Genomic DNA, 22,770 nt, shown 5'->3' with positions numbered 1-22,770 from the left:
TATAAATTTATAATTAATGCGTTTCAAACTCCAAAACCTACATTACGTAAAAAAATTATATTCTTTTTTCTCGATTTATTTTTTCATGTAGGATCATCGATCGATCAGTTGTACCACGATTTTGGGTACACCTTGTATATAACATCTTATCAATTAACAATCTCTGCTATTTAGAGAGAGAGAGAGGGAGAGAGAGAGAGCGAAGAATACATGTATATCAATTCTACTAAAATAATTTTTGAATCGTTCTAATTTGATAACTAGGAGCTGTAACTTCGTGTTAATCTTTCGACTGACATAAAAGGGAGACGCGAGTAAAATTAATTTGAATAGTGTACGTGTAATAATGGTCCATTATCTTGCACACGTTATAATGCAGATGCGTTTCTGATTGCCAGTACTTGATCGCGATAATTCAAGAAGGGAGAAAGCCGGGTTCGAAGCGAAGCAAGGAAGAAACACGATATCCGAGCTAAGTCTGTTAGCTCCTTGTGCTTTCAGTATACCGCAGGGATCCGCCGTAATAATCCTCTCTCCCGGACGATCACGGAGGATGTATGGCTATTAAATTATTACAGCGTCGATCAACATTAGGAATCGTGACAAATCCGATCTGCGCGCGAAGGCCCTTCGCCGGCCTGCTTTCCGTGTGCGCGCACCTTAATTGACAATTGTGACTCAGACGATTTCCTCTTATCCGCCTATTGAGATTGCTCTGTCAGGGAAACCGCTAATAACAAATCCCTTATCGACTGTAGGCGAATTACGTGTAAGCTTGAATTGTTCCAAGAAATTGAGTCATTTACAATGCATAAAATAAATAGACATGACACTGTTGAAAAAAGTGAAGAAACAAAATGTTTCGAATGAACAATATTACATATATATGTGTTTCACGACACTTCCTGGTTCGCGAACCGCAATAGAAAATCGCCAGGCAATGCAGATGACCACGGCGATCCAGAACACAAGGAAGACAACATATCCTCAACGCACCGGACTTTCGACCGTATCTTCGAAGTCACCCTGGCGACAACGGCCTCATCCAGACTACCACAAGTCATACGGCAACGAGCATCTTGGAACGACGTGCCACACAGCTCGTCCTACCAACGAGCCAACCCGATCAAGCAGAATAAGGACAATCAGCAATCAACCTTACCATCCGTACCCTCAATAGCCTTAAGCACCGTCCATAAATCATAGATTTCTTAGAAAAGGTCCTTTAAACAAAACAAACATCTGATCCCGAGGAGTTTCTAAACACTATTGTCTACCACGGCAGGACAAGGGAAAGTTGGTTTTTCTCAGGCACGCTGCAACTTTCCTCCCACTAACCACTTTCTCTCGAGGGCAGTTAAGACCCTTCGTTTAACCAATTAAAAACGAAGCCTATTCCCTCACTCTTTTAAATAACATCGGCTCCAACAAATCCGATGGTCCCGTGTGCTAGACACACCGATCCTTAGCCTTCCTCCGAGACAGCATCGTCTCCCAAGAGGCACTGATTCTACATCCTTCGAACGGTCAACATCCTTCGAGCGGGTAGACACACCCGCAGATCAGTCACTCAATCATCTCGTACACACGCACCAGTGTAACTATCCTCGTTAGAAGTTGTGGAATAAACGGTGAAATATAACTTACTACTGTGTCATATTCAATCAACCACCTCTGTTATCTTAACCGAAACAGGGGAACGACTACTTCGCGGCGTCGATTCACCGAATCGTAGCGAGAATTTACGCCTCTCGCTGACGCGTTTTCCTCGCGACCGCGTCTCTCCGCGAACGGTCGTAACAATATGGATAATTCAAATAGGTTTTCATTAGGTAATATATTGCGAGATAAAAATTCTGAGGTGTATTACGAATAGTAAATGTATTTCTCGCTTTATTACAGTGAGCAAGTCCTTTAAAATATTTTAAAGTACTTAAGGTGTCCTAGCAGTTAGAGCTCTAAAGTAAAAATGACGATTACTATTCTTGTTGATAAATTTGATTGACAAAATAACCAGTTATTGTAATTTTGCGAATTTTTACGAGATTAATAACGAGTTCTTTTTTAGCATTACTTTAGAAAAGTAGACAAAAACGATTATTTAAGTATGTAAGACACTTCTGTAACTGTGTTCTTATTTAAAATTAGAAACTAAAAATGACACAAATGTCGCTTGACCTTATTTCACCAGTATTACTTCTGTAGCGAATACATTTTATTGCTCAAATACTCAAATACTTAAATACAAATTACTGCTCAAGACTTTATGCTAGGGATATATTATTATATCCAAAGAGATTAAAATACAAAAAAGATTTCGATTCTCTATTTGCAGTTAACCTGTATCAAGGGAAGGATAAGATACATATGAATGCGTGAATGCAACGCTGGCATTCTGGGTGCAGTTAATTTCAACTCCCGAGGCTGGGGTTGGTTCGAACTGCCGGTTACGCGGATAGGTGGAGAAGCGAAAAAGGAGGATACAGAGGGATGAGTGGCGAGATATGGCGGGGCAGGTGGAAGGGGCTGACGTGCTTCTGGCATGTCGATATCCCTGGAAATTTAATCATGCCGCTTCACTATGAACACTATGCGCCACTCGCCGCTATATGGATGATGCCTTGGAACCGTGGAACGTTATACCGGCGAATTTGCATGTTTAATGCAGTATCGGTTGCTTATGCCGCCTCACCGGCGTGACATTAAATATAACGCCGCGCAGTCTAACGAACACTAAGGTTCTATCTATTTACACCCCTGTCTAAAGATGGTTCACCCCTTGCAGTCTGAAGCTGGAAAACCATCTTTGGTGACAGATCTTTCATCTTACATTCGTTACGTTCACGTCAATTTTCTTAATATTGAAGAACTAATCATTGTGTAGAGTACAATATTACGAATGAATTGTGAATTTGGATTTTCCAAAACAAAACTTCTTCTTCTACAGTAATTTATACAATAAGAGATTCGACAAGTGACAAATTGTAGATCATAGATTTCCGTCGCGCAACCAATTTTTACAATTTCTTATCTGGAAGATCCAAAAATTCGACAAAGCCCTTTTTTTTCTCATTATAAACTTATTTGTTTTATAGTAAAGCTGATTTCTGTTAGACAAAAAACAATCCATTAGGTCTGGCCACTTAAAAGATACTCTCTGGATACAAGAAGGACTAGTTTAAAAAGAATGCAAGGACCAGCGGGAACACGATTCGTATCGCACGTGAACTATTATTTCGTCGACGGAGGGGATACGTGGTCGTCGTTAACGAGCCGTAAAGACAAAGACAGGGCGAAAGATGAGGAAGGTGGAGCGAAAGGCGTGGGGCCAGTGCCGCTCGTGCGGAGCATGTCGCGAAGTTTAAACAGCTTAGAGGGATGTTGCGGCGCCCCCGATGCTTGGGGCGCCAAGTCAGCCGGAAACCTCTAATAGCCCTGTCTCGTCTACATAGGATGGAGAGGAATGAACCTATACAGCAGACTGAGACAGAGTAACACAGCCGGCATACGGTGAACGCGGCCACAAAGGTGGCTGTATAGGTTGCACGGTTGTATCTCGTCGGGTATACGATAACCGCACCCTCGAGGTGAGTTTGAGGGAGACGTTCGGCCAGGTATCCCTACATTAGAGCCGCCGCTAAATTCATAATACGACGGCAAAACGCGTCTGTATCTCTTTCATGTTTATAGAGTTGTCTCGTTTAGTTACCGACCCGTCCCTTTAACCGCAAACTGGAAAACTTCCCACATTCGAGAATTGCTCCTTTATCTGCATTGACCAGGAATTATCGTCTTTTAAATTTATTCTGAAAGATCGTTCTTTTAGACAGAGTTTGTCAACATGTAGGAAAATATTAGGAACTGTGAGTTTCTAATTTAGGAACATCATTTATTTTTGAGCAGCTTGGTGAGAAAATAGTGTAATGGTAGTAACATAAATGCAAGAATATTCCCAACGATAACGAACATTCCTAACTATTTGAAAAATTTTTGTACAAATTTACAGGTCTTTGTGAATATGTGCAGCGATTGACATGTTGTAAACTATATAGTATTCAAATTGAAGTAAAGCAAGATAAAGTGCACTGTTGTAAATTTATGAACCTATTCCTAAGTCCTATTTCTACTGCAGTTCTAATATTAGCAGAATGGATGCTGAATCTTAATCCTCGTCGTTTGCCCCATAAAATACTGTTTTCTTATATTTGCGACATGTTGCACCGAATATCGAGGAACGGTTCGATCGAAATCGACTCCTGAGTTGATCGAGATAAAACGCTGGAACGTAGTACGAACGTCCAAGGAAATCGGGAACGAGGAAATCGATAACGATTTACGACGAGCGTGATTGAACCCCTAAAAACGAGAGCCACCGCTTTGCAACTAAAGTGCACAGCATCTCAGGGAACGTAAACATCGAACTTATATATAGGATAGTCTATGTGATGGGATCGAAAATTGTATAGACTGTATGGTAGCCCTCGCCAATCTTCATCCCTATGTCGACTTCGCACCGTCGGTGGACAGGTTGTGTTTATTGTGAAAACACCGAGGTCACTGTTGCAAGTTCGATCGTAGTGGCAAGCATGTGTATTTAAGCGCGCATGCACCCTGCAACTTGATGGTCCTGATGCTAGGAAGACACGCATTTTGATCGATAATATTTTCCTGTAATCAGAAGCCCTGCTCGCAAGCTACACGTTCATGTAACTGATCGCACGAGCTACTGAAGTTCCTCCGAAGCGTGTTTCTCAATGTAAGGGAGCTTGCAACCAATTTAAGTTCTCTGATGCTCTCTGTTAGAATTCGTGGCATATTACGAAGCTACAACTTGAAATACCATATAAGCGTACATTAGAAAAACGAAATTTTTAGCATTTATAATTGTCAAGACTTGTAAATCTGTTTGGTTCTTCGAAACATCTTTCAATTATTTAACATTTTGATTTATGAATCTGTTAAAGACTGTAAGAACTAACAAAAAGACACTGTCATTATTTCAGTGTTTATATCTAAAAGCATATAATCCCTATGTTTCTTTAACAAATAATATAAACATATTGATTCCATAAAGAAGATAGTATTGCTGATTCTCGTCAAACTACTATTGCTTTAGACAGTTAATTTGATGGAATTTCTATATTGTTACCAAAAATCCATCAGAACATTCAGACACTTCTAAACGATATGATACGCTAAAGAAATAAAACCTATAAGACAATATCATCACCTACCGTTATCAAATTGGGGAATCGAGTAGATTCTTCATCCTATCACCGGCTAACGAAACTTATCAACGAGTCTCTTAGTTTCCCCAAATCATCAGGTCGGTCCACGCTACTCGAACGCTCACATTGGCGCGAACTACAAAGAGAAATATTTTCCTGGGGCCACGAAGGATCATCAGAAATAGATAAGTTGAATGTTTTCTCATCGGAAGCGGTAGTGTGTGTGGCCACTTGTCGGTCTGTCACCGGTTCGTCCGTACCATTCAAGCGACTCGTCAACCCCTTTTGCAGCCACCCCGGGACCCCGCGCACTTGACTGGTAGGCCAGAACGCAGCCGAAAAGGCGCAGCTAACAGCGAAGGTAACGCGGAGTAACGCGCGCTCGACCCCTCGCTAGCTATTCCGGCTGCTGGCTCGCGCACGAACAATATTTGCAGAGCTCTTATTCCCGCACTTCCCAGCCCTGTAAGCGCCGTTTCAGCCCCCTCGCCTCGCTGTACGCGGCTCCACCAAGCCTCCGCGTTTCTCTCGCCGCCCCTCGTGTGCACCAGCAACCACCTACCTACCTACCTACCTAATAATGATTTTACGTTACGCCATGCCGGTCCCCTGGGAATCCGACGGTGCCGCACCCTTATTGCACATGGCCCGTGCTCACGACGAACGGAATACGGAGGGGGACAAGGGGCTACTGGAAAGAGAGGACTGATTATCATTAGCAGCGGAGTCCCAGAACACCCTCGGTTTACTGCTTGACGCACGTACGCACGCCACCTCGAGGTCATGCCAGTGAGGGATTTCGTTTTACGGATTGAATAGTAGATTGAGAGTAGGATATGGACGACATTCTAAGATTTTAATCGAACTAGTTAATAGCGAAATTGTTGGTTTTGTAAAGTGTAAGAAGAGAATTTAACTCCTGATGATCGTACTTGGCACAAATATGGATAGTGGTCAGAGTTAATTATCATTCGACGAACATTGATAACTCAATGGGGGGAGGGGGATGTTCAAAAAGCTACAATGAAATTTATTATCACTTAACTTTCGATTTCGTAGTGCACGTCTTTCGCTATTTTTTCCTCCTTTTATTTTGGAGTATTTCCTATAGAATATTTTAAGACGGGATCTAATTGAACCAATTTGTAAAGTTTTATTAATATTCACATTGTTAGTATGATAAACTATGAGAATTGTTCTCTGTTTCAGTGGATGAAAGTAGATATACCACTCTTAAAAGCTAAAAGTTAATTGACAACTGTAGAATAATTTTATATTGGAAGCAAAAGGAGATATGTTATAATTTTGGAATAATTTTAGAATAATCTTATATTGGCAAATCTCTCGAGAAAGATACGATGATGAAACAAATGTAGGGAAAAGAGGGAAACGTAGACGGTAAAGAAAATTGCGTCGACCAGCAGCTCTTTCGACCTCCCTTGAATTTTTCATCCCTTTGAATAATGAATTAAATGTTCCGTGGCGACCCTCGAGGATGTAGTGCGTGAAGGTGACCAGCGCGTAGACAACGGTCCCATAGGTTGTTAGAAACCAACAGGAAGTGACCATCGCTTTGTATCCTCTTTCGACGAGTCCTTCTTCGGTTGTTTCACCGAACGAGGGTGAATGAGAGGAAGGCGAACGACAGTTAGAGCGACAAGGTGGCGGAGAAGGAGGAGCGTGGGGGAGGACAAGGTGATAATTTGATAAGACATTGGGAGAGTTGCCATGGAGACGATACAAAACCCAGGCTCCCGACTGGAACACTCCTTCGCCTGTTCCTCTAGCTTCCTTCCACCCTTGGAAGAACCTACTGCTCCTGAAGGAGCATCGCTCCATCAGCCGTGAGACACCTAAGTGCCAAGTGTCCCAACACCATCGCCCACTCACCTACGACCACCTAAGGGATGCTCCCTTGCATGGGCTGGTCTTCAACTTTCGACAGAGATGCGAACTGTCGATGGCAAATACGGAAAGGGAAGAGGGTAAACGTTTTCTCTGACACGCCGTTAAGAGACCTCGATATGTAAAACTTTTCGATTGATCTTGGATGACTGTGTTTGACGAAGTCTTTGAAAATTTATATGCTTTAAGAACCAAGAGATAGAGATTATACGAAGAGGGTTCTGTATATAAAAATGTCCAATTGCTATCAAAAGACTATGTTTGAGCAACAATGTTGTCGAAACGTTTTATTATATATTTTACGTGATAGAAATCTAGACTAAACGAAGAATGATACGAAGTTTCTGCATGTAAAATATTTCTCTTTTGGTTTTGAATAACCACGTTCGACGAGGTTTCCAAAACTCTTTATGTTTTAAGAATCGGGATTTAGAAATTTTAATTAATCGAAGAACTTAAGGAGGTTTCTCGCAAAGCAAAATTTTTAGTTAATTAAAAATTTTGATTAAACGAAAAATTCTTTAAGAGAACAAAATAAAAGTTTACATCCAGGATGGTTGTTTCTGGAGAATAGAATGTTCGTGTTTCCCACGAAAAATTTTCGTCATAGAAAAATTTCATCCAAAGATTGGGGGTCTAGTGTGTCAGGCCAGATCATGAGAGCAAAGAGAAAGACAGAATGATGGGCACCCCGAAAGACATTACGATTATTACTGAGTGAAGCTCGCAATGAGGGGCTAGCCACCCCTAAAACTGCATTGGCCACATGTGCCACGATCCGACTGGATCCTCTTGCTTACGACAAGACTCTGTCCAGACGGTTAACTACATTATTTATCGTACCAACTTGCTCTGCTAATTGATCCCCGGCATCCCATTTGCGATCAACCGAAACAAAGAATTCCATGTGTACGATTGTAGATATTAAAAGTGAACGCACACGATTTCGCATGGCTCCAATAAAATAATATAAATATTTTCAGAATTCTACAGAGATCTTTATATCGAAGATTTATAAATTAATCGCATTAGTGTATAGTTTGTAAAATTTGTTTAAAAAAATGTAAATCTTCTATATTTTTTACTAAATAGATTAAATAAGTAAAATTTTGATGTCTTTGTTTTGGGTGCATTTAATTCCTAATTTTAATTCGGATATTTTATAACATTTGTTGTAATAATATAAAGCTTCTGGTTTTTTAACTAGCGTCGAATTGGTAAAACTTTATATTATATTTAGGGATTTGCTGAATTTCTAATTTTAATTGAAAGCACTTATTTTAAGGAATCACTCACCGGTATGAATGTAGGTGTGCTTCTTCATGTCGCTCTTCTGATGGAATCTCTTCCCACAGAACTGACAGGGGTACGGTCTCGTGTCCGAGTGGATTAAAAGATGAGTACTTAAAGTACTGGAACGCTTAAATGCTTTGCCGCACTGCTTACACTCGAACACCTTCTCCGCGGAATGCACGGCTCTGTGTTGAGTAAGGCTGATTTCATGGCCGAACGTTTTATTGCAGAGCTCGCAGGCAAAGGGTCTCTTCCCATTGTGCGACCTCCTTGCATGCACCTATAAAAAATGCGTTCTTCGTAAGAATTTTTTAAAAAGACATTTTAAGTTATATTTTCACTGGATACATATATCTCATACAAAGCATATTTGTGTACAAGATATTAATGAAATATATTTTTACAAAATATTAATCAAACAAAATGCTAAGTTGTATAATGAAGTAACCATTGCTAAGAAATAAGCTATTTGGAACCCATATTGACTAATTCCAAGAATTGAGGAGTAGAGATAATCGTTAATGTTATAAGCATTATTTCTATATGACAAATAAATCTACAGAAGTGAAAAGTAATTATGAAATCTGGCTAATGAAACAAAGAAATTTCTCAGAAATGCATTTTAATATTTCCATTCAATAATATTTAGATAGTATTTTTGTTTACTTTAGAATTTAATATTATTTATACCAATTTATTGTAAATGAACTTATAGAACTAAAAATTAATTGTATACCAAACTAATGAAATGGAAAAATATGCACAAAATAAATTTCCACGGAATTAGTCAATTTCTTTTCCAACAGATCCAAATATCGTATTTACGATAATAGTCTTTTCTAAAACAATCATGCAAATTCAATTCTTGAAACCAGCAATTCGTCCTTCCGCGACTTTATTCGATACATCAAGAAATTGCTACCACCCGGAAGCTCTTCTCATCCGATTAAACCCACCTCAAGTCCGTGAGGCGTGCTGAACATCTTGTCGCACTTGACACAGCTGTAGACGTCTCCGAGCGGATGATGATGGAGCCCATGCGCGGTGTGGGTCGAGTGCAGGCCAGGGTGACCTGGATGAACGCCACGTAGCAATGGATGCAAGTGCGGAGGTAACAAATGATGAGGCAGCAGTTGAGGATGCAGGTACGAAAGGGGATGATGAGGATGAGGTGGTAACAGTCCACCTTGAAGATGAAGAGGTGGATAGAGAATGGAGGATCCTGGTGGAGGAGGATGTGCACCGATCGACGTTGTGTCTCTGTGCGGTGATGCGTTTTGAAGATGGGCAGAGGGTGGATCCGGCCTGAGAAGAGCGGAAACGCTGAAAGTGTCACCGGATTTCTTTGGTGGATTCGAGGTGGGCGATATCGCGACGCTGGTTGGAGAAGGTGTCGTGGATGAGCGTGGAGGACTCGACATGGCATCGCGATCGTCTTCGTCGCCGACTTCTTCGACGTCTACGTCGACTTCCTCCTCTTCGACGTCCACGTCCACCTCGGCATCTCGACGATCCGACGGAGGAGAGTCTGGACAGGGAGAATGAGATGGAGACGGACTTCTTGTTGCTGGGGAACCCACCAGACGGCCCACTCCGAAAGACAATCGTTCTGAAATGAAAATGCAGCGGCACATGAGTTAGAGAACATTTCAAATCATGTTGCTGTTTTGCCTCGGAGTATCAAGATCGTTAAGATACACGTAATGTAAGAATAAATAAACTCCGAGCAGAACAATGTCGCCACTACGTGCAACTGTCGAACAAAGTCGAATTTGAATTTTCCGACTCTCCCCCAATCAGTATAAATAAGCGGACGCGATCGCAAGGAAATGAATTACAGTCAGTTGTCGATCAGTTATCAACCAGTTATCAACGAATTATCAGCGATCCTATTTTACGACTTATACACTGTCTTAGCGAATACGTTTGTACTAGCGTCTCTCGACATTATTTATATTTATTAATTTATTTAATTCTTTTAAATATATTCACCGGTTCCGACAACGAGCAATCTCGTTCATTAAACCTCACCGACCAACCATCCTCTACACATAAACCTTTACAAAAACATTGCCTCCTGTTTTAGGTAAAATATTTATTTGTAGTCCGAAGAATAAAATATCGATGAAAAGGTCGGTAAATTATGTACTGTGTACTGTGGACTGATTGGTCGTAGTGTAATAGATTTTTCTTATATAATTCTAAAGATGAAGCACAAGGATTTTTATTACTGTAGGAAACTTTCATGTTTCAAATCAAATCATCTCATATTGTGCAATGAAAAGAGAAAACGGAATGCATTTGACTACGTCGAATCCAAATGATACATGAATTTCTAAGCGTGGGCGTAATGAACGCAGAATGTTAACATAACAATTAATACAGGATAAAAACCGTGAGACATAATTTATATTACGACTAGAATATAATATAAATGTATTTATATAAATCTGAATGTAGAACGTGTAAATCTGTACTAAAAGTGTAACAATAAGGTCTTTATGACCATCAAAAATGAAGTGACATGTTTCCAACACTACACAGTAGTTAGATAATACAGAAGAATCAGAGGACGGAAAAATTCGGTTGCTCCGGAAGAAGGAGTAAAACAGAATAAGATTTGAGTCACGTTCCAGGTCCTTTTTCCTTTACTAACCGTACGCTACAAGGAGTGGACGGTTAACGAGGCATCACGAAGGAAAATCGAAGCTTCAATTCGTTAGCTAACATCGAATCTTATCTGATCGAACCTCGATACTAGATTAGAAAATTCTGAAAATTAATCACAAGTGAACCAAAATCCAGCAAATACGTTGACATTCATAATCACACTTCAGATAGATTATCGCCACATACGTGAGTATTTAAATCAGAACAATAGCAACAACGGTACGAGCGATCATCAAGGCGATAATCAGCGGAATGTATTGATAGGTTTAACGCCGAATACGCGTCTGGTATTTCTAATAATCGAGAACGGACTCTTCAGGCAGTGATTTACGACCTTCATCGGTCAGAAGATCCATTGCCGTTTCTCTATCACGAAGAATGAGGGCGTTCTGTGTTTCCACCCTTCCAATGGGGAACAATATCAATCCAGCTCTTCTAGGATGCACGGTGTACACCCAGTATATTATATTTATAATCCGCGCGCGTGACACGCGGTCACGTGCCTGGGTATATAATGCACCGGTCTCGGTTAATCGCATTTAAAGCTCTCCACCATTCTCGTTCTGCAAGGGCCGATTATTATCGTGTCTCCGGGTGGCGTTGCAATCGAATCAAAATACGTCAGGAGTCTCGGTAGAGTAGCCTAATGTAATGAGAAACGCCTGCGAGTCTGCCGAGGACTTCGTGGAAAAAAAAGAAAAAATTGCACGATCCTGCGGGAGAAGTTAAAATAGGGGATGATTCGATTAGGGATGAGTACACGTGAACAAACCTTTGGGATGAATCTAAGATACGAAGACAACAGGAGAAAAATATGACAAGTACAGCTTTGGTAATTTTCTGATTTCAATGTCGCTTTATGACTAAAGAAGAGTATTTTAATATGGAAGCTGAAAATGAATACAAACTATGATAAACTTTGTAAAATTCAAACATACAACTATCAAGGTGAGGAGCAACGTTTTAATATCTTTAATGCTTTAATATTATAACAATAAATATTTTGAAGATTATAAAGAGGTCGGAACAATGGATGATCAGCTCCAAAACCAATTAAAAAGACAAATTTAGTAAAATGTATAACAACGAATTAAATTTATTATTAATCTTTCGTAAAAGATAAAGAAATATGGTTGGTCATGTTCTTCTCCTGAACTGCTCATATGAAAAGACGAAAATCTACTCGATTATATTTCGCTTATTCATCGTATTCGATAAGAGACAGATAAATAAATCAATTTAGATTACTTAATACTGTTTTATCAATAACAGAAGTTGCAATTGTCGCAAATATCGGATTAAGCTATTATTAAATGCTTGAAATGATAGACGAGTGTAATTGAATCGATGAGTTGAGGAACATTCCAGAACAGATACAAGCCTAATAAACCCGTTTTAAGAAATAGCTTTAATTTTCGTGTGTCAACGGCATTATTGATGTTATAATTCGTTTTTAATTTGCATCTGATTACGTTAATCCAGGTGAACGTTTATATGTATGTATGCCCGATTATGGTAACAAATTGCTATTTTTCAATTCTATATATTTTTTTTTTCAACTATAGATTCTATCGATAATTCTGATTTGATCGAATACGGAATTAACACGGGGACAAACTAAATAAACGGAACCTTTATGACCTCAGAACACAGTCTATAAAATCTCTCATAAAACCCTAAGTATCTGAACGGGATATGGTCGAAAAAGTCGAATGAAACTGAGAGCAGCCGAAGAAGGCGAGAGTGGCAATAATCGACGCGGAGCAAAGGGTAGAAGACGAGTCTGGGGCAAAAGCGAAAAGAAAAAGGTAGAGGAAGTCCGGACAGATGGTGACTCGGGGCAAGATAGGAAGAACTGCTTACGCAAATGCCACGTCTGGCCCTGCTGGAATGCGGTAAAAACCGACGGTGCAAGCCGGCGAGAAAAACCGTCACCATCGTGGCAACCGTCCGGCAGATGGGTTACTTTGGTCCGGGTTCGGCAGTGCTTGCATACGCTTGCACGCCTCAACACGCGTATTTACGTGAACGTACATATACATCTGGTAGCTCATGGAGGATTCGCTTCACGTTTCCGCCAGCTACGTTTCTATTCGAGAGCGCGACGCGCGCGCGAGCCGAAGCAAAAAATTCTAGAAACGCATCCAACGAAGTTATTCTTTTACGAGAACGCCTCTGATCGAAATTTTATAACGCACTGGAATAGAGAAATGGGGAAACTGGAAGAAGTAACTGTTGAAATTTTGATTCTCGTTTCTTGATTCAAAGGAGATAGGACACGAAATCGATAGATAGTTTTGTGATATGTAATTTTCTTCAAATAATTCTTAATATATTCACGAAATCATTTACGCGTTTTTTATAAATTGAAAGGTTCGTAACAAAAATGATCCTTGTTGTTGTTTGCCTCTTTCAAAGGAAGCATAAGGATACTGCAGCATCCTCAAATTTTCTTCAATACATCTGAACGTTTTTTAACGAAACGAAATTGTAACTAATTTTTGATTAACAAAATACTATTGTCACAAATGTGTCCGCATTTATAACGCAGAACAACTGTATTTCGTTAAATTATAAATCGTTATGTTTAAATATAAGTTATTTTGGAGTGATTGACAGGCAAATCATGATCGTTATAATTTTACGAATATTACTCCAAGGAATTCAATCGTTTGGTCGCACTAGCCGTCGTCACGATTTGTCTGGAAGTTGCAAGATAATTTACAGAGACGCAACAATGGATCCGCAAGTAGCATCAAGAAGGAGGCTCGTGACAAGGGATGACAATGATGGCGATGCCAAAGATGCTTGTGGACGTGGATTAATAAAGGAAGGCCAAGCCGGGGGAACAATTAGATCGAGTTAACGGCCAACTTTAATCTTCTGTCGTCCGTCAGTCGTTTACTGCGTAGCGATCTGCCGCTATTAAAGCCGTTACACACTTCACCGTTTTCAAACCCCTTCCGTCCTGCCTACCAACGTATCGAAAGAAACTACGACTTTTGTATGGCAAAGACCGCCATCAATGAACCCAAGTGACAGGAAGATGTGGGTTTTCAAAAATGATTCTTTCATCCTCGTGTCACTACCTATTTAAATCTAATCCTTGGCTGCCTTTCAGTAGCAAGATCTGAAATATCATACGAAACACGAGGAAGAAAAGAAAGAACATCGTGAGGGTATCTGGACATCGATTAAAATCTCTGACTACGAGATGAAAGACGCAATAAAGAATAGTTCAGATTGTAAGAAATAAATCATCGAAGCTGCTCGATCACCATATTAACGATGCATTATACTCGTCTACGATACGATTTTCAACACGGTGTACTGATCTCAACGATTAATCAAACCTGTCTCCTGCTTGATTAGTATGAATTTGTAATTAAAGACACGTTTATCCGTAAAAGCCTGATTCTGACTGTCTTATCTACTTCGAACGTGTCCAGGTGGACAAACAATTCAAGCGTACGATATGACCGTAAATGTTTAAAATATTATAAAATAATACTTCAATGAATTGCTTAATTCTCACCCTATGAGTCTTCTTTTACGAGTTTCTTATAAATTACTGAACAGACGTCTTCGTTTTAAAGAAGCAAGGAAGTCTCGCAGCTGAATGACTTAGTCGATCATTCTGAAGATTATCTAGGTGGACGCAACGTAATGAATGGCCACGTGCACCAAGGAGTCGGAAGAGAGGATGAGCTATATGCACGAGCGTTTAACATGACAAGATGTTACTAATTCAGGGTAGGTAGAACTGAGATGCCGACCGATGTACGAGTACAAAGGGACCGACGGCCCGAATCCCTGTACTGCGCCTCTAATCTGCTCCAATTGGGACGGCAGGAGTTAGAAGGGCCGATGTCCCTCCGCGGTATGACGCGTGCTACCATTTATCCCAATCATCGGACGACCGGTCGTTCTTAACGATCGACAAATAAAAACTACTACTCGTCATCCGGGCTGAGGAGGAAGCTGAACGGGGCAACAGGCCGCCCATCTACACCTTCTTCGGAGCTGGCTCTTTGACGTATTAAAACACCATTAAACCGAACGAATTTGTAATTTCCTGATCAAAATGGACGCCCACTGTTTTTTTATATGGATAACACAGTAAAACCCTCCATTAAGTGTTTTCTTCATAATTTCAACTCACATATCGCAATGAAATTTTTACAGTACTCATAGAATATTATTAAACACTACACCACGGAATGTTAAATAAATTTGACATTTTTACTTCTTTTCGAAAAGCAATCTATTGTTTATATACGCATAGGAAATATTTGTACATTTACAGTTAAATTATGTAAAAATGTAATAAATAAATTTTTAAATTTAACGTTTGAGATAATTAAAATGTATCGTTGGATAATTCTATTAATTCTAAAATTAATCACTAAATTAATTTCGATATTGTGACACGGGTCGCCTATATTGGGATTTGCGAAATCAGGAAGCTTTAAACTTATCTCTTATCTGATATTGTAGCGATATGTGCTAATTATCCGAAAATTGGCTAGACAACATTCATATCTTTTAATCCTACGTAAAGTAAATTAACGTAAGATCTGTTCCAATTACCCTCGAAACTATCAATGAGATTGCACGTACCTGAATGACTTTTGGGCAAAGGGGGTAGGTTCGTGACCTCGGTAGCATTTCCGAAAGGAGCCCACAGTCTGGGGAACATTAAACGAACGTTGCATCCTCCTGAAAGCAGAAAAAGACCGCCGTGAAATATGCTGCCACTAGAGATATGGAGTTCGACTCAATGTTACGTGAAATCCTGGTGAGAATACGTAGGAGAACCAGAGGAGGAAAAGAAAGGATGGAGCATATTTCTGAATCGTTCATGCATCATTATTCGCGTCGCCGGAGCAGCCGCTAACGGTGAACCGACGTCTTCAGCTCTGACAAATTTGGTATTCCCTGGCCGTACGAAAGATCAACCCCTCGACAAGAGCGTCTTTATTAGAAAGGAGGGAGACCCTTCTCTATTTATCAACCTTGCCCTGGCCATTATTCGCTCTCTTTTCTCCGTGGCTGCATTCCTATCCACGAACGTCCACCATTCATTTCCCCCGGTCTTTTTGATCGACAAACCGGTAGCGTACTGGAATTCGAACTTTGCACCGCCGATTGCAATCTTACGTTATCGACTATATACTAGATCGAATCAAAGTACGCGACGATCTACAATTTTCTTTCACGTGTAGCAAATTATAAGTAGATCTCCTCAATCATCCACCAGAAAGAAAGAAATTCGACAATTAGCTTCGAGATAATCCTGGAAATTCAGCCGAGTTGTTATATTTAATGCCAACAGGTAATCAGCCAACTTATCAAAATTGGATTTTGCTATTGCGTGCTTCTTGGAATAAAACTGCATGCTTCTTGGAATAAAACTGCGCTTTCTTGGCCGGCTAACGGTCTGAAATCGACCGTCGATACACGGTATGCACGTATCAAGAGAAAAGAAAAAAAATGAAAGAGAAGGAAAAGCAGCAAGAAAGAAGGAATGAAATCCGTAATCCGGGCAATATAGTACAGGTCGGGATAATCTCAGATAGCGGTGAAAGATTAGCACGCCACGCCGCAAAGGCTATCTCATTCTCGCAGGATTATCAGAAATAAATCATATTTTCCTATAAAGCGGGCACACCACGCAGTCGAGATAAGATGACCAGGCGGTTAGAAGTGTATAAACCAACATCGATACTGTATGTGTACACACTGCGCAGGTAATGCGTGTTTGTTGCCCGTGAGCATCGGCGATATCGTTTGCGTTTGTTCGTGCGACGCTTATCCTGCGTGTTGCCTCTTTCGACCTATCGTTCGCTCGTAAATCTACAAACGGTAAATCCTATAGCGTGATTTCCGAAGGAAAATCTTGGGGACGGTTTGCGGGGACCCACCTGCGTACGGTACTCGCGCTGAACCAGCTTAGGGGCCGCGGGATGGATTTTTGTTTGAACAAGCTGCAATCGATACCTTCTGACTCTTAGATCTCCTGTTTCTAAAAAAACAAGCTGTTCGACGATTCACTTGGTAAATCTTACAGAACTGCCCTATCTTTGGATTGTCTAACTGTTGTTTTATTATCAGCAACATTTGTGTATACTAAGATCACTTTAATATCGATTTTGGTTTAATAATATTTAGTTGTAATGTTTTTGAAATAACAATTTACTTTCTAATCGACTTGGTAAATTTTAGAGGTAATCCAGCCTTAGATTATCTACCTGCTTTTCAGTTGTGAAAAACGTAAATATAGTAGGATTAGGCCTGCCTTTATTTGTTCAAAAGGATAATAGATTTTAAATGTCCCATTCTTGAGGAAACAATTTACTTGTTAATCTAGAAATTATTCTACCTGTTTCTCAACTATGCAAACAAATTTCACTTGAATAAGATAGTTACAGTCCAACAACAAAAGAAAGCTACCTACATTCATCCGAAGCCAAAAACAGGTCATTCAGTGTATTGTTCGCGTATTTATTATTAAAGTTAAACTGATTCTCTGCCTATAATTACCTATATAGTTAAGCTACCGACAATTCGTCGCTCATATAGTAGGAAGTTACGATCAGATATATGCAAATAAATTCGATCCACAAGAGTTTATTTAATCAGACAATAATTACATTGGAATAAAGCCGATTTAATAAACAAGAACGATAACCGAATGAATCGAAGTGTCTCAATCTTCGTCACCACCCCCTTAAAGCTTATCCTGTAAATGAGACACCAAGCATGCTACCCTTAAGGAGAGGAAGCTCTCTCCTGCCCATCACCTGGCAATTATCGCATAAACCGTTTAAGCCAATTCCTACACGCTACCAGCTTGATATTATTGCGTTAGCTGTTAGCCTGATTAGCAGTATTAGTAAAGGTAGTCGTCTAATGCCTGTTCATCCCCTCTCACCTGTTGAACGACTGTTCTTGCGTGCCCTTTACGCACCTGCACGCGCCCACGCACGCACCTACACATAGAAACAACTATTCGTACATGATAGTAGAGAGATAGACATTGGAGCGTGCGCGTGTACATGCATTTCGCCACGGAGAATCAGTGGTGCAGAGTCGAGTCCCGATCCATGTACGCACCGGGCAAACGTGCGTACACGTACACGCGTGCACACGCGCGGAGAGCCAGCTCAGGTGTCGGCGCGAATTCAAGGGCGTAAACGGCACGGTGCAGAGATAATAGGCAGGTAATAGATAGCATGATGACAGGCGACAACGGGATGAATGTCAGGGGTGAGACGCGAACTCGCGAGAGAAATGCAGAAACGATCGGGGTGCGCTTGATGCGGTTAAGGGAAATTGTAATTTTGCGATGTGCGTTTCATTTCAGAATCTACCATCGATTATTCATTCCTTTTGGAAATTTTGTTTTATAGCGTACAGCTGTTTAGATGCAAATTGCAGCTACCTTTGAATGCATTTGATAGATTCTAGCGAATGGAGAGCAGATTTGATGTGATTGAAGGAAACGCAATTCCACAGCCTGTGTTTAGTTTTAATTTTAGGTTCTATTTATTGAGCTAGGACCTTCTTTTTCTTTTTTATAAAAGTTGTATCTTTTGCTGCACAAGGTCTTCTTCAACGTAGATTTTAATATCCTTGAACGAATGGACCGAATTGAGAACTCGTTTGACGGGATTGAGAGAAATGTAATTTTATGTTTTACGTTTAATCTAGAATTTACCGGCTTAGAATCATTCTTTCTCGTTCCTTAACATTTTGCTGTTTAGTATACAGAGTGTTTTAACGCAGATTTTAGTTACTGAATTTCAACAATCGTTTATGACGGGCGGATTGAACGTAAACTCGTGTTTGGAATCGATGATAATTGCACGCTTTGTGTCCGTTTATAGGGAACGACAGATAATGGAAGTATCGAAGGTCGTGTCTCGTTAGATATTATGTCACTAGATCAGAAACAGAAATTCTAATTTAATGGGGTTGGACGCTGACGAAACTGCGATTTGAAACCGCACGATAATTCTAATTCAGTTTGGTGGTCATTGGAACGACAAATATTATATCTGCACATTAACCTATTGTCTCACAATTTTTTTACTCGATACTATTATCAATTTAAAAAATTCTTCCTCTATCAATTGAAGAAATCCCGACCTCTCGTTAATTTAAGGGTTGAATCACTGAATGAAGAAAATTGGAGCGTCAATTATGGATAAAAGATCTTACCTTCAGCTTCCACAGGAATTTGCGGGTTCTCCTGAAGATTCTCGTTGTTATTGGTTTCCGGCGACAACGCTTGCTGATGCACCAGCGAGGATGCCGACTGTTTCGGCTTGACAACACGAAAAGCGGACGCCTCCGCGACACCCCTGCGTGAAAAGTCCAGAGGACCCACCCCTACAGGCGAGTGCTGCTGCTGCACTTCCATCATCGTGCTCGGAAAGTTCGATCACTATTCTTTACAACAATCCTCCCTTCACTGTACACGACATCCGCCCCTCGTTCAAGGAGCGTATTGCACCACCACGGGGTGTCAGCGAACCACGCACCCTTATCTTTTCTTTTATTATTATTACAGCAACGAACAATAATACACGCTGCTCCGTAGACTGCTCGAATAAACCTTCTCACCGACACTGTTCCTCTTCAACGATCTCCAAAAATCATCCCTTTCCATGAAGTATGAACCCTCAACAGCCTTCAGAAATTTGCTCCAGTAACTCCGACGTAGGTTCTTGTAATACGTCAGATGCTTAAAACTGACGATGTTCGGTCGATGACAATGCCGATCGCTTGTAAGGGATGCTCGTTGGATAACGATACACGTATTGAATGGAACGAGCTTCCGGCTGTCGAGGACACTGATTTCCGTGCGGCCCATCGGCCGGACAGGTCAGGAACGGCGAGCACCAGCACCCGGGGATGTGAGAGACGTTATAGCGGGTGCCTCGACGCCGACTGCTGTTAACGGGTCTGATAGTGGAGGAACTCCCATGCGATGACGGACGAAAGTCGCGAGTTAGACTGCGAGAAAGAGAGGGGAGAGACCGCACACGAGCTTGATCATCCACTGCAGTACGACTGAGAAAGATAGTGAGACACTACAGGCAGGAACACCCACACAGATGTTGGATGCATGCCGGGATTTTCGATGGAGACTCCGCCTCCGAGGCACGCCTTCTTCTTCCCTACTCCACCCCCACGAAACCACTCACCATGGCCCTGATCACGCACACTGACGCACGCTTTGGATATCACGAGACATACACAAGCGAAACGACGATTCCCCAGAGCTGATGCCACCGCACGCTACCAACCACTAACACACGTTATTTTCTCTGCTGTGTGTATGCGTGCGTAGGCACTACGGGTGGATATGTTTATTCGTTTTCCAGGTGATCGTGTGGGTGATGCTGTGTTGCGTCAAGATACGTATATGGACCGGTACGGTGTCGTGTGTTTGTGTACAGAGCCAGTGGCGAATGGACACGAGACAAGGTGTGCAACTCTCACCTCCGGTTGCAGCATTATGTGGAACCACTCGGCCACCCTGATTCTACTCTTGACTCCACTGATTGATATTTGTGCGCGCTCTTCCTACACAGCCGGAAGTAAATGCGCCGTGTAGACGTTTCCTGTACGCTTCCTGCATGCCGCGGTATTCGTATTTGCTGAATTCTGAGCAAACCTACATGCGTTAAAGACGACAGATAGTTGCGGAGAACTCGCTCCGGGGGTTGCTTGAAGCAGATTTATTACTCCGACTCGTCGACCGCGTTTTTTTTTTTTTTTTAGAATGTTTCGTTATCTGGATAGATAAAGATATAAAACTTCTGACGTGAGATTCACCGGGATTTTGTGATCGATAAGCGATAGATTTAGTGTTTAAGCTTTGACTCTCTAGTTGTCTAGTTGACCTAGAGTTCCTGAATCGGTCGTGTATTATCAACGCTTATATGTAAGGTACGAGCAAGAACAAAAAATACGAAACTACGTCGTTACGTTGCATCAATCACACCGCATTAATTCCTTTTGTTGACTCGATAAGAACGTATGAAAACAGACTAAGAACCAGATTATCGATGATTCGAGGATTTAAAGGATTTGATTTTCTCTGGGAATGAATTTGAACATTTACTTTCGTCTCACTAATACTTCTTCTTTTAAGACACGTTGCAAAACCATTTTTCTGCGACACTTTTTATCGAAATTTCGCCGAGTTACGCACTGTGTATTTCGTTCTGGATCTATAACTGACGAGTCGCATCGAACGACAGCACACATCCGTCCAAGACGATCCATTATAGCTTAAGTGATTACGACGTTCATCTTTTATTGCGGTCTATTCACAGAACAGATTATCTGCAGAAGAATTTTCCACGCACAATTTCTTTCCTTCCATAAACACGTACTTCGAAACATCATTTAGTTAGGTGTGAATTTGTTTAAATAGATTTCAATACTAGGTTTCCCGAGGGAGATTCTCGCCCCTCTCTCTTTCTCACACACAGGTCAATTTGATAATAAGATTAAAATCATTCACAATTTTTGTACCACTTCTATTTTCACAATTGTTCTACGGTGAACAACTCTGTTGTTAGTCTTTAATAAACCTGTCTTTCTTCAATTGTTAAAGACATAAAATATAACACTTAGAAACCAAGACTTTTAGTAATATCTACAAAATCCTTAGCTTCTGTATCTGTCCAATATACAATATTAATTTTTCAAGGATTTGAAAAATATTGATCACAAAAATCAATAAATAATTTAAAGAATCTAAAAATACACGTAAATGGAAGTTGCAATAAAAGGAGTGATGGAGTGAGAAATTACTTAATCCACATGCTAAGCAGAATGCAAACAAAATCATCGGTGAAATAAATTTTATGTAATGAAGTTATGCATAAAGAAAGTGCAAACAAAGTTACCATACACCTCAGACACAAATTCCACACCTTTTATAAAAATATTTAGACGTCTTAAGTTTAACTAATATGCATTCGGTGAATCATCGATGCGATATCAGTGCCACCAAAGAAGATAACCACGACACTGTCGGAACGTAATAACATTCTTTCAACTATTCACGAATTGAACTATGGTAAAACGTTCGTTCCCAAGCAAGATATGCCCCGTAGACGAAAGAAGTATCGTCAGGGGCGTAACTAGAAGCCGGGACGAGATGTTGAGCGTAAGGAGAGAACGACAAATCGCATCAATCATACTCACTCACTCGCATCCTGTCGCGGTGTGTTCTCCCCGAAGTATCAGAGGGTGGTCCCAAACTCGTTCTATCTTCTCGGAGAAAATTGCTTACTCTTTTACCGCGAAAATAGGAAAACTCTCGACTGGAAACGAGACCGTGCGAACGAGCGGTGTCCTCTCGAGCCACGCTTCGAGGAATCGGGCAGAATGGGATAGGGTAGAAAATGGGGTAAAAATGTCTCAGACAGTATTACGAGACTTGGTTGTCACGATGGTTGAAAAAGGAATCGTTTTCTTAAAAACACATGGACGGTGTGTTAAAAAATTTACGCGAGCTAAAATGAGAAGAGGAATTCGAGTAAATTTTGCGACAGATTCTGACAAACTTTTTTATGATTGCGAGTGAAGGAATGGAGAGAGAAGAAATGATTTGTAGAAATTGAATTTGTTTTACTCGAAAATGTGTGGA

The 22,770-nt window shown here is 40.7% G+C and overlaps 1 protein-coding gene across 3 annotated transcripts in view; it reads right to left on the bottom strand.

Annotated features, from left to right (window-relative positions):
• LOC117153195 (uncharacterized) overlaps positions 1–21,368 on the bottom strand; it is a 29,502-nt gene extending 8,134 nt beyond the window's left edge. The window contains exons 1-4 of one of the 3 annotated variants that reach the window (XM_033326974.2): positions 19,320–21,361; positions 15,717–15,815; positions 9,383–10,035; positions 8,430–8,706 (exon numbers count right to left, since the gene is read on the bottom strand). In XM_033326974.2, the coding sequence (XP_033182865.1) occupies positions 8,430–8,706; positions 9,383–10,035; positions 15,717–15,815; positions 19,320–19,524 (1,234 nt within the window). In that variant the 5' untranslated portion in view covers positions 19,525–21,361. Of the gene's footprint in view, positions 1–8,429; positions 8,707–9,382; positions 10,036–15,716; positions 15,816–18,030; positions 18,094–19,319 lie in introns of those variants that run through there. The other 2 variants (XM_033326975.2, XM_076622702.1) reach the window with 2 other exon arrangements.
• Positions 21,369–22,770: the final 1,402 nt, after the last annotated feature.

Source organism: Bombus vancouverensis, chromosome 11 (assembly GCF_051014615.1).
Source record: "Bombus vancouverensis nearcticus chromosome 11, iyBomVanc1_principal, whole genome shotgun sequence".
Classification (NCBI taxonomy): Eukaryota; Metazoa; Arthropoda; class Insecta; order Hymenoptera; family Apidae; genus Bombus; species Bombus vancouverensis.
The sequence above is the reverse complement of the archived record's forward strand: the minus strand, read 5'-3'. Positions and strand labels throughout refer to the sequence as shown.